The sequence below is a fragment of the Eupeodes corollae genome, chromosome 3 (assembly GCF_945859685.1).
Source record: "Eupeodes corollae chromosome 3, idEupCoro1.1, whole genome shotgun sequence".
Classification (NCBI taxonomy): domain Eukaryota; kingdom Metazoa; phylum Arthropoda; class Insecta; order Diptera; family Syrphidae; genus Eupeodes; species Eupeodes corollae.
In genome coordinates, this window is record NC_079149.1 from 20,544,031 (window position 1) to 20,557,816 (window position 13,786).

At 34.4% G+C, this 13,786-nt stretch overlaps 1 protein-coding gene across 1 annotated transcript in view; it reads left to right on the top strand.

Annotated features, from left to right (window-relative positions):
* Positions 1–10,951, top strand: part of LOC129948994 (chondroitin sulfate N-acetylgalactosaminyltransferase 2) — a 34,326-nt gene extending 23,375 nt beyond the window's left edge. The window contains exons 6-8 of the mRNA XM_056060166.1: positions 8,061–8,212; positions 9,608–9,755; positions 10,260–10,951. Of these exons, the coding sequence (XP_055916141.1) occupies positions 8,061–8,212; positions 9,608–9,755; positions 10,260–10,664 (705 nt within the window). The 3' untranslated portion in view covers positions 10,665–10,951. The remainder of the gene's footprint in view (positions 1–8,060; positions 8,213–9,607; positions 9,756–10,259) is intronic.
* Positions 10,952–13,786: the final 2,835 nt, after the last annotated feature.

Genomic DNA, 13,786 nt, shown 5'->3' on the forward strand with positions numbered 1-13,786 from the left:
AATGTTTTTGACGGTAGACTTTTTACTTCCTATTCAACCTTTTTTCAATTTGATTTTTTCCAAAGTCTTATAATCGATATTATAGACAAAACTTTCAACTTCAAATTCGACAACTTTAACCAAAGATGGTAGATGGGGTGAAAATTTTTTAGAAAAAGACAAAAACAAAAAACTCAATGTTCAAATATACGAACATCCGCCAAGTAACCGAACTGAAAAAGTTTTTGAAATTTTTTTTCTGACTTGTGATATTAAGGAGCTACCATCACGAGGGATGTCTGTTTGTCTGTCGAGTAGCACCATCAACCAGCGCACCAGCTCTTCCAAAAACAACATCGCGATGAGACTACCCGAGGAAGCAAGTTTTTACATATAGCTATGGAAGCTTGAGCTCGAGAGCACGAGGATAGAATAGAGTGCATTTTTGTTAGGAAAGCCAAGCACTTTTATTTATACTGACGATGGCTGTCAATGGGTTACCTATTCATGAATGTTTGCTCGTTTCTATATCTAAGGAAAAACTTTTTGATCATCCATTCAGTCATCGTGTTGCTGAAAATGGATTTTCCTTATTTAATTGAATGGTTTGTTGTCATTGTTGGTAGATAAGAGGGGTTGGGAGGGATTGAGGATGGGGATAGATATGAAAGATAGAGGACTATAAAGGTTGAGTGCGGGGATTTAAATGATTGGTACCATGATTCAGATGGGGGATGAGGATAGGATGGGATTTAGTGCCTTTTGTTGATTTGTTTTTTTTTTTTATTTTGCTTTATTTTATTTTGCAGATATTTTTCTATTATTTGTTTCGGAAGTGAAAGTGCCAGATGGTGAAAAGAAGAAAAGTGCTTCCATATTCCATTCACGTGGGGGATGTTAAATTGGTGTTGACAAATTTTGAAAATTTGTTTTTTTTGTTGCATTTATTTGTTTATGTCTTTGTTCCTGGTCTTTTTTTGGTTTTTCAGAATTGAAGTAAAGAAAGTTAATTGGTTGGTAAATTTAAAATTCTTTTTGATTTTTGGACATGTTTTTTTTGAGGGAGTTGATTGCAGATGAATTTTGTTTGTACTTTTTCAACATTTATTTTTTCCTTAAAGACCATGGACTTTTAAGGAATTACGTATCGATTTTTGTGAAAAAAACTCTGTTCATTTTTGACTTGGTCCATTATAATAACTCCATTTACTTTTTCTAAAGTGTAAGTTATGGGTGTGAATTGTGTACTCCTAAGATGGTCGTCAGAGCTCCTATATGGGTGATTATACAAAAGTTGGGTAACTCGATGTCATTAACCAATATATACAAAGTCATATTATATTTTATTGAGATTTCAATTTGTTTTAAAACAATGGAAAGACCTTTTTTAGTTCTTCATTTCGAATACAAATTATTAAAAAAACACAATTAGTTCTTAAAACGTCAGTCCTTTTGCATGGCCCAGCCCCGAAAACCAACAATTAAGTGACTATCTATTAAAAATTATCAATTTACTACAATTCCTGATTTAACTATATACATATATAAATATGTACTATAACTTTCACAATGCAATGTTCTCCACTTTATTTAAAAAACATAGAAATTTTGTGTCCATTTTCATTCGTCAGTTCTTTGTGTTATTTAAATTTAAAATTCGTGCGAAATATCGCCGACTCAACGTCAAATCTCCATTTAAATTTTAATGTTGGTTATAAATTTAGTTGCGGGTCGCACAATTAGACGGCCACCATAACTGTGCCAGAGTTTGGGTTATGTTTGTTGTCTATACCCGTGCTAGGCCAGTGAACATGTCAGTCCTATTGTACGAGCAAAGCTTTTTTTCACTCGGTCTGCTAAGATTTTAAGCGCGAATGATCTGATTAGCAAATCTTCACAGATAATAATTATTGTACTTATTTCAAAACTGAAAAAGAAAACTCGGAAAGAAAAAACACACAAGAAAAACAAACTTAAACTTTTCGGTAAGGGTCAACTGGTCACTGGTCAGTGCTTGAATGCCTGATCCTTGTTTTATTTTCTTCTTTTTGTTTCTCTTTCTTGTTTTTAGTTTTAGTACATTTTTTGTTACATTAAAAGATGGCCGATGATTTTTAGTGGCGGCAAATTTGAAAGTTTAAGACTTTTACTAAAAATTTCGGATCTTGACATTTTAAGCTATACTCGCAATGATTTTTTATTTACATTTTAGAATTTTAAATTCAAGTTTAGACTATGCAGCTCGATTAGTGTGATTTTGAAAATCATTTTGTAAAACTAAAACACAATTAACGGCGTCAGATCTTCTTGCCCAAAACCATTTTTACTAAAATTTCGTTGTTCTACGATTTGGGAAATATAATCAAAGGGTCAGAGCCATAAATCTTTCTTGGGTTTTATGATATTAAAAATAAAAATGTCATGTCGCCCAAAAATGGCTCTATAGCCCAAAAAAAATTTCAGAAGAAAATGACACAAAGTCCAAAATCATTGACAAATTGCCAAAAACAATTATAAAATATTATAACGCCCAAATTATTAATTGACCTGTCGCCCAAAAGATATCAACATTTCAACATTTGGACATTCTTACAAAATGTTTTTTTTTTATTTTGGGCATTGCAATATTTTGGATTTTAAATATTATCGCTCAAACGAATATAATTAAATTAAAAAATGTCAGATCGTCCAAAAATTCGGAACAATATGTTTGGCTTTATTTTCACTTTAAGAAAATGAAATAAGACCAATTTTTTAAGTGAAATAAAACAAAAAGGTGTGCTCGCAGTGGAATATGTGTGGACGGGGGGGGGGGGGGGTCATGCTGCCATTTGCAACCCCGCTTCCTTGGCTCATTATAGGATTTGAGGTAAGTGCGAGGTTATGTTAATATATATAAAAAGTTTCTTTCAATACCGATTCTCTTAGGCGTTATGACATTTATAAATTAGGGCGTTACGGCATTGAAAGTTGGTTTTGGTGATATAAAAATTTATTTGGGCAGTGTGACGTATTCTAGTGATAGCTTTGACGACTTTTCTCGTTTTGGGCACTATGCCATTTTATGATTTGGTTATATGTCGTTGGGTAATAAGCCTCAATGAACGTTATAAATCATAACCCTGGGAATGCCCAAAGTAAATGTTACAAGAAATACCAATATAATTGGTTGAGTAAAAATGGACTATTCAAAATAATTTGCATATCAATTTCAACGGTATAGAAACTTAACAATTATGAAAATATCACGTAAGCATTAAAAGTAAGTTTTTTTTTTTAAAAAGGTTATAATTTTTGAACCGAAAATGCTGCTAAAATTTTTTTTGGCTATAGTATATAAACTATAACTTCCCATCCATACCCGTCTGACCATTTGTCTAGAATTTAAACAAAATATTAACAAGAACATTTTATGCAAGATAAAATGTTTGAACTTTGGAGTCTTTATCTTTCTTTGTTCTTATAACTCGTAGGCCAAAAACCATTTCTTCTTTTAAGTATGTTCTTTTTTTAAGATTTCCGTGCTTTGTAAAAAAAGTTGTCGTTTGAAATTTTATGAAAAAAAACACATAAAAATAAGCAACAATATTTTGCATATATTAAAAAAAGTTTGCTTTCCATTTTTAGTAAAAAACTAATTTTTATGAATTTTAGAAGCATTTTTTTAAAAATTGTATTTCTTATTAAAAAAAATTCTAAATTGATTTTTCTAAAAGAATTATCTTACGTTAACAGCACAATTTTGAACAACAGTTTTTACAAATTTTAGGCAGCATTTTTATTAGATTATTATTTTTTGTAAAGATAAACTAACTTTTGGTTTTTTCTAAGAATTGTAATGTTATTTTTAAAATGTAATCAAAAATATTAATTATGTGATAAAATTAGTCTTAAGGCAATGTCTTTAATTGTTGCCACGACATTCGAGTTGAAAATCAATTTGTACCAACTATTAGTTTTGTATATTAAGGTTTATTATTTTTCTATAAAAAGTGTTTACTAAAACTTTTCACAAATTCCACCAGATGTCAAAAACGGTTTTCTTTATTATTATTTTAAATAAACTGTCATTTTTTCCGGCAAAATATTCATTAAATTTTATTTCAGTTTTTTTTTCGACTTCTAAAAAAAAAAACCGTTAATTTTTTTGTCGAGTTTATATCAATTTGGTATCACGTCATAATGCATAATGAAGGGTGATTTTTTAAAAGCTATAGGAAAGTTTTTCAAAAAAAAACACTTAAAACTAAGAAAAATTCATGCAATCTTTATTTGTATCGATATAGTAAGGTCCATATAATTTAATCATTGAAGATTATTTCATTCAAATGTTGATCTTGACTGTGCCTCAAATGGTCCGTCTTAGTCCAATTTTGGGAGAGTCTTTCCGAAATTACGGCCGCTATCTCATGAATAAATGCTTCAATGTTTTCGTCTAATGCGTGAATTGAAGGGGCCTTGTCTGTATAGACATGAGCTTTAACATAGCACCACAAAAAATAGTCTAAGAGCATTCAATCGCAGGATATAGGGATGCTAATTAACCGGTCCTGAAGTAAAATTTTCACCGAACTCGCCTCTCAATAAGTCCATTTTTGCGCGTGCTGTGTGGCATTTGGCACCGTTTTGTTGAAACCACATGTCATGCAAGTCAAGCTAGTGCATTTTGGGCAAAAAAAAGTTGGATATCATCTCACGGCAGTACTGACCATTCACATTTACGTTACGATTCTCATCACCTTTGAAGAAGTACAGTCCAATGATACCACCAGCCCGTAAACCGCACCAAACTGAGACTTTTTCTGGATGCATTGGTAGCTCTCGCAATGCTTCTGGCTGATATTCATTTCAAAGTGGACAATTTTGCTTATTTATGAACTCATTGAACCAAAAATGACCTTGGCCATAAAATGGAAGAAGCGCGCTTTTAACAGAGCACGCTTTTTGATAAAAAAAAATCAATAATTTGCAAGTGTTGTTCGTTTGTGAAGATATTTGATAGTAAAATAGAACACGAAACGTGCGTCAGCTGTTTAAGGGGATATTCTGGTCTAGAAATAAAAAAAAATCGATTTTTTTTCATAGTTTAACTATTTAAGAATATGTCTACGAGAGGATTTTCCCAAATTCAAATTATTTTCGGAGAAATAAGTTTTTTTCTGAGCAGCAACTAATAGAACAAAAGACATAATGGGGTACCTTAAACGCGTTTTTCTCAGAACTGTCTTTTTGAATCTGATACCCACGATTTCTCAGGTTCTGCCGAACCGATTTACTTGAAATTTTAAGGACTTGGGACTTGTCCGGAACTACGGCCATCCCAAAATTTTCATTTTTACTATTTTTAATAAATCGAAGAACGTTCAAAAGAGTGGTCAATTTTTTTTTTTTAGGCAGTCGCCATTTTGTAAAAAATAATGTTTGTAACTTTTCTGTAGTTCCAGACATTGCGACATTATTGCAGATTAAAAATCTTTTTTAATTTTTGATTTCAGATTTCTAGGAGAGTTAAAACCGTGGGTATGGTCACTCACCAAATTTTTGAGACTCAACAATCCATCAGCTGATGACTAACGGAATTTTGATTTTTTTTTACTTTTTTATGTTTTTTTGTATGCTTCTAATGTGAATAAATAATCTATAAAAAAAATTGATAGTAAAATTATTGCTTGCTTTTTTCTACAGCACTTCAAAAATTACCTAAAATTCATGTCTCTAGACCAGAATACCCCCTTAAACCAGTGTTGATAAAAAGATAATAGCTTAAAAATCACCCTTCATAAAATTTTATTGAAGTCGCTATCGATATTCGTTATTCAAGAGATATTTGGGGCCAACGGAAATTTTAAAGTTTGTGTTAAATTGATGAAATAAGAAAACCACTTACTGATATGTCCAGCCTATTCCCAAAAAAGGCGAATCATCCTCACCGGATAATAACCGACCGATTGCAATTACGTCCCTTCTTTCCAAGGTCATGGAAACGCTGATTAATTATCAGCTCAAGAAATATCTCGAAGATCGAAACCTTCTTAATGACCGACAATACGGCTTTTGTAGCAATAGATCCACTAGATCTCATGCTTCATTTCACAAAACAGTGGAACAAATCTTTACATCGTTTTGGAAAAAGTAAGATTATTGCACTTGATATTTCAAAAGCATTTGATAGGGTTTGGCATTAGGCTCTCTTATCGAAAAAGCGTGTTTTTGGTTTTTATAAAGCCCTGCTTCATTGCATTAGTAAATAAATTACCTTTCGGATCGTTCAATACGAGTAGTATTGGATGGATTCAAATCTGAAAACCATAAAATAAATGTCGTTGACAAAATATGATAAGCTCAATAAATTCCGACCTAAACAGCATTGTTCAATGGGGATTAAAAAACCGCATGGAATTTAATGCTTTGAAAACCCAAAGCTGTCTTGTATCGTTTAAGCGAGATATACCCCTCTTGCCATTATCCATAGATGGCACTTGCATCAATGAGACTGAGCATCTCGATATTCTCGGTATGTGTATCTCCAACCTCCTTTTGTGGAATGATCACATACGCGATGTCGCCAAAAATTCCGCAATGTGTTTGGGTTTTCTTAGGTGAAGCAAGAAGTTTTTCTCCCCAACTGATCTGGCTGTTATATACAAGACTTATATACGTCAAAAGCTTGAGTTTAACTCCCATATTTGGGCTGATGCTCCTGCAACTTACTTAAGCTTCTTGGACAGTATTGAACGTAGAGCAAAAGATCATTCACGTCACTTGAACATCGTCGAAATGTTTCTTGTCTCACCCTATTTTAGCGTTATTTATATGATTTATGTTCTAGAAAAATAGCCAGTTGCATTCCTCCCCTTAAATAGTCAATCGTAATACTCGCGCTTCTAGGAATGCTCATCAATATACCATCGAGCCCAAATTCGGTCGTACTGTCACATACAGAGATTTGTTCTTTAGCCGTACTATGCGAATGCCTTGCCACACTCTGTCTTTCCCAGCCATTTCAATATTCAGGAATTCAAAACCAATGTGCACCGACACCTCCTTTCATCCAATCTCTCCCTACTGTGTTTACATAATAAGGGTAGTAATATCCCCTTGAGTGTGCGCTTATTAAAAATTCCCTTGAAAAATTTAATAAAATTTAACTTGAACCCTTAATACAATTTTATGCAAAAGATTAAAAGAACTTTTTTTAATCTCTAAGTTGCACTCAATTGTGTTACTTAATATTATTTATTTATGTATCAAAAGAATTTAAAGATAATACTTCTTGTACTTAACAAATTTTGTCTGCAATACTTTAAGTAACATGTTCAAACTTTTGACAAAAATAAAAATTATATAGTTGTCAATCAAAAAAGTTGAAGATTGAAACTCTTAAATTATAACATCCTTAATGAAAACATCTTGTCCTTCTGAATCGTCTCATTGGGAAGAATGTAAGTAGACTACTTACTTTTTAAGTATCTACAGAAGGAAACCTTTAATATTTTATTTAATTATCCTCCCGTTGGTTTAACTATTTTCTGTTAATTATTTTACCCTTCCAAAAAAGTTATTTATGAGAAAAAGAAATAAATCATTACTTATTCATTCCATAAAAATCCCCTACATCAAAGTTTTCTTCACACCCTCTTATAGTCGTATGTGAAGTATCAAAAACTATAGCTGACTTTCTTGTAATTCAACATACCCATCTTTTCTCTGATATATCCTTTTAGTCCGTATACCTGCCTATTAGACACCCACTCCTACATACAACCAACATACAAACCTACATAAAGGAAGAACATTTATTTTTGGAATTTTGTTATACTGGAAGCAATTGCATCAGTGATTTTCATTTGGTAAGGCATACACCTTACAAACATATGTATAAGGATATTTACATCGTATCCAAGTACGTATCCTTGATGGGTGTATCAGGATAATGGAGGATGTTTATATTTATATGCTCGTATATTTTATATATACGATTGTAGTTGGTATATCATAAAATATTAATATATGAAATTCTATAAGACTTTTATATCCTTTTACATGGAATACTTATATTGTATAATATTGCTCATTTGCAGGTCTACTATCCAGTCGTGTTCAGTTTATACAATCCACATGTTGTGTATACGCTTCAAGGCAAAGAGGTGCCACCTGAAACGGATCAACTATTGATTTCTCGTGATACTGGCTTCTGGCGTGACTTTGGATATGGAATGACCTGTCAGTACCGGTAAGTTTAAGTGATTCCATAAATCCTTCATGATGCCAGCATATGTTACAACAATACATATACATACACATCCTTTCCTGTGTGTCTTTCTTTTTTTTTCTTTCCTTTACTTTTACTTCCTAACATTTTATCCTTATATATCGTAATATCCTTTCTCTGTATATCACTATCGTCTTAGTAGTCTCGCCTTCGTCCTCGTCGTTGTGTATATTTCAACAAAATGTGCATAGCACAATCCTTCTTTCCGGATAAAAGTTCACCAATCTTCTATCATCGCATTGGATAAGCATTATACGTGTGTATGTTAATTTACAGTATGTTAAACAGGAAATCATACTGCAGTGCAACTCCTCATAGTCAAAGAATCAACGAGACCTTATTGGCTTATGGTGGAACAGCTTCTAGAGAATTGAAGTAAAGTGAAGTGAACTATAACTTTTAACAAAATATAAAATTTGTAGAGGGGGAAGGGAAAGGGAAAAATAAATTTTTTTTTTAATAAATCCCGGGATTTGTTTTTAAGCTTTTACACAGTCTAGGAAGCCAAATTGGCTACATAATAAGAAATAATTCAATTAAATAAAAAGCAAAGGCCAAAAACAACAACCTTGAGGTACTTCATTTCTAATTTGAAAATAAAATAAAACGGTTGTACATTTTTGGAGTCAATCCATTTGTAGACAAAAGAATACATATTTTTTGACTTAATTTTATTCGAAACAATACAGGGTGTTCCAGAGTCCTCGCTATAGAAGAAAACCATGAGTTCCTATGGACATTTTAAGCCGAAAAACGTCAAAATTTTAAATAACTTAGTTTTTGATCGTTATTAATGACACTTTGATGGTTGATTAGTACAATATAAAAACAAGCGTCACATCTTTCAATAATTGAATGCTCTGTTCTGAAATAAGAGGAATTTTTAAGGAGTGTTTAGGACGTATAATTGAAGCTTTGCATAAAAAATCAGCTCTGTCAGAATTTTTTCGAACTTTACTAGACAAATATTCATAATGCATCAAACTGTAGGTATCTATATTTTTCATTATCTAGAAAGTTTGGATAATCGGATAATCCATAACTGCTTGGTACTTGACTTGGATTTATTTGACACAAGTCTAGATATCCGAATTATCCAAATTGCCTTAAAGTACTACTAAAAGACCGTATAAATTAATATCTTATCGTTGAAAGGACCTTTTGCTCCACATACTGTAATAAATCTCCATTTTCAATCTTTTCCTATCTCAAATTCAATATTTTCTCTTTAACTCATGAAGTTTTTCTCTTTTACTTACATTTTTCTCTACATATCGAAGAACTTGCATAACATAACAGTTTTTTGTTTTCTTATTTCTTTTCATTTTTTCTTCTACGTTATATTTGAAAATTCAGGTCAGATTTTCTAAAGATACGTGGCTTCGATGAGGAAATTGTCGGCTGGGGCGGCGAGGATGTAATGCTCTATCGGAAGTACGTTCGTTCGAATATTAAAATCATCCGTGCCACCGATCCTGGAATCTTCCACATATGGCATCCGAAGGTAAGCCAACACAAAATAGCCCCAATTGAAATCCTTGTTTCGAAGTCAAGTTCCAAAATTCAGTATTGGAGCTACCATTGGTAAATAATTTTTCCACCTACTGAATTTTGGGTCTTGATGAGCGGGCGAGGAATAAGAATCCTATTATGGTTCAGATCTGCTACCACTTTCTGACTCTGACTCTGACTCTGATGGTTTCCTTTCATCATCATCATGCATAGTGTGTAATTTTGTTTTTCGTTATTGTTCACTGCTATCATGTCAGTGTCGTAGCTTGAGCTCATAGAATATCTATAGAACATGTACAAGGATGCATTCTGTGCATGATGGCACTCCTGCGTCCTGGCCATAGTCTCTTGGTCGATGGTGGTGGTGCTGATGATGATGATGATGAGTACCACATGTCACGTTTGAGTCTAGCATCGATGCTGGTGATTTACTAATAAGCTATTTCTCTTCTTTGCTTGTCTCTTTTCCATATACTCTACATTCATACACACATAGGTCTGTACCGGAGTGAGTAGTGGTCAACGTTTAACTGCCGATCAATATCGAGCCTGCATCAGGTCAAGGGCTCTTAACGAAGCCTCACATGCCCAACTAGGATTTTTGGCTTTTCGGGATGATATTGCTGCCCATTATCATGACAATAATACTCACATTCAGACAAATAGCATCCTGATGTCATCGGGCAAAGGTCTAGGTATGGGACATCATCCGGCTACACTTTTTGACCAGGCACAATCAATGCCTGTTGTGGCAGCTAAGAACAATAGTGCCATTGCAGCTGCCTTACCAGTGGCCAAAAATATCAAGGACAATAACATCAATCCCGCAAAGACTGGTAGTATTGGTAGAAAAAATCGCTCGAGTGAAAATCGACGAAAAACGTCGGCGGGGAATACTTGATTGACAAATTGGGAGCATCAGGAGAGCATTTGGAAAGTAGAGTTTTAAAGAAATAAAAAAATAACAATAATTGACGATTATGGATTTATTTTTTAAGTTTAAGGTTTATTTTGATAAAAGTGTTGTGTTTAAAAATTTAAATTGTTTTAAAAAGTTCTTTTTTCTTCTTCCATAAATATTTTGATTTGGTTTACGTTAAATTATGTACTAACATTTATGAAGAAGCTGATTTCTATCCCACTTAAGTCAGCCTTTGTGCTCTTTTAACAAGTTCTTGAAATGGACTCAAGTGCATTCAAAAATTGAATATCCAAGAAGTTTTTGAATGGATTTAATAACTGATTCGATTGCTATCTGGTAAAAGTTTTTTTCTTTCACGTACCAATAATAAGATCAACTGATTAAACTTCAAGAAAAGGGTTGAAGGTTAAAACATTTTTATTTGGGAAACAGAGAATCAAGTAATGGGTTTTTCAATAAGAGAGCTACAAAAGTTTTTTGGATAACAATGAAATTTTGTATTCCTGTGAACGTACGTTCGATGCAATAATGTTAGGAATTCGATCTGTTTTGCATGGCCGGTTTTCAAGCATAAATCGGCCGATACTGTTCTTCAATCATTGTTGGTAAAGACCATAGACTTGACGTAGAACTACGAGCTGCGAGCACTACCGAGGCGGCCAAGCGACTAGACCTGGACTTCGTGAATAACACGTTCTCCAAACTTGGTTTCCAATAAATTGATTATGACATTCGCAACGTGGCTTGTGGCACCTTCCTGTTTAACCACATGTCCTCCAAGTCCATATCATCTAATTGCGGCCTTAAATATTCAGTTTCCATTGAACGGTAGCGATTCCCATTCATAGTAATGTGCCGGTCTTGATTATCATGGAAGAAGTACGGCCCAATGACGCCACCGGTTCATAAACCACACCAAACCGTACTTTTTCCAGATGCAATGATGACTCATGGAGTACGTGTGGATTGCTGCCTGATCAATATTTTGTTTATTGACGAAGCCATTCAGCCAGAAATGAGCCTCATCGCTAAAGATGATTTTTCGATGAAAATCCGAACACGAACATACGATGGTCAAGCGGCTTCAGTTCTTGAGTCAACTTAATCTTGTAAGGATATAGGCCAAGATCCTTTCGCAAAATTCGCCACAACAACGTCACAGAGATGCCCAACGCTTGGGAGCGACGTGTGAAAGACACATTTAGGCTTTCTTCAACTGAAGCCTTAGCGGCAGCAATGTTCTCGACACTTCGGGCACTTTTTTGTCTCACTGGCACGAGAACTTGAAAAATTTTAATTTTTTCCACTAGACGCTTAATTTTTGATTTCCTAGAAACATTATGACGACCATAAATTCGACGTTTTTTCGGTAATAAATTTTAATAATTTCGACTCGTTGTTGGCTCGTATATCTTTCCATCATGAAATGGCAAACCTTACTGACGAGAAATGCCAAAAGACCGCAAAAGAAATATGGCATCGTTTGCTGGCCTTGTCATTCTGCTATTGTTGTACCCCTGTTGAAAAAACCTGTACTTTATCACGAGACATTTAAGGAAGATTACATAACCAATTCGGTTGATCCCAAACATCTCAGGATCTAATAATGCCGAATTTTCTTTCTGTGTACTCCCATACTGCTTTAAATAGGCCAGCTGTATTGGCACGAAGTAAACCCAAGTGGGTGAGGATTCCACTGAATTCTTTATTCAAGGGTATAACTTGGTGCCATTATTCTTTTCCCACCATGGACTCGCCATATACATTAGGAATTATGTTGCTTATCAGTTTTTGCCACAATATGGTCTCTGCACCAATTCTTTTTTCAATTTTATGTAGTTTAAATTTTCCGTGAACAAGCAAATCATTCACTATTGCTTCCTTTATCGAAGCCCAAATCTAGACAGAGTATCAACTTCTCGTGAATTTGATGCTTTGTCTGATTCCATCCAAAGAATTGTTTCGTCCTATCCTCGCACTGAAATCGTTGTTACGGGCGATTTCAATGTACACAATTCTTCATGGCTTCAACATTCGGGCCAGTAAATACCAGAAGGAGTGTGTGCTGAGATCTTCGCTGAGTTAAACCACCTAACTCAGCTGGTCAACGAGCCCACGCGAATATCGGACGTGGTAGGTCGAGCAGAAAACACTCTTGACTTGTTTCTTAATTCTGATCCTGGTAATTACACTATTGGTGTTCTATCTCCTCTAGGCACATCTGACCATTGTGTCATATCACCAAATTTCTCGTGTAAAAACTCTCCTGTTAAAGAAAGAGCTCCTAAGAGAACCGTTTGGCAATATGAGAAAACCAACTGCGACGGTCTCAATAATAACTTCAGGATCTTTAACTGGTCACTATGCTTCCTCGATAGTGACGTCGACGCCAGCGCTGATATGATCACAAGTTTGATTCTCCTGGGAATGAGAACTTTTATCCCGAATAGGGTTAAAAGCATCAGACCTAAGGAAAACGCATGGTGCGATGCGAGCTGTAAAGAGGTTATTACGGTTAAGAAGGTAAGTTTCCGTTGTTTTAAAGCCAATCCAACTGAGGAAAACCGGAATAAGTTCAAGCAAGCGAGGAAGGCCTGAAACGCCCATATTCGACGGACCAAATTTTTACATGACCAAAAATTACGGCAAAAATTACTGCAATGTCCCAAAGGCAGTTAAAATTTTTGGTCATTTGTAAAAAATATGAGGAATTCTTCCTCTTCCTCGGTTCCTACGCTCGTTGTGAATGACACTATATTTGTTAGCTCTTAAGAGAAAGCAAATTTTTTTGCTAGGCAGTTCACCGCCAATTCAACTCTGCCAGTGAGTGTTATAACTCCGCCTGTACTTGAGCGAGTTAATGATTCTATGGGGCAAATCTTTTTTCGCACTCGTACTGTAGCGAGAGTCCTAAAAGATCTTAACATACACAAATCTGCTAGAGGTGTTCTTCATCGCTGGCAAAACCACTGCGTAAGCTTTTTCATCTGTCCTACTCCTCAGGTCTCGTTCCGAGCGGATGGAAAACCGCATTTGTCCAGCCTATTCCCAAAAAAGGCGAATCTTCCTCACCGTCTAGTTATCGACCGATTGCACTTACG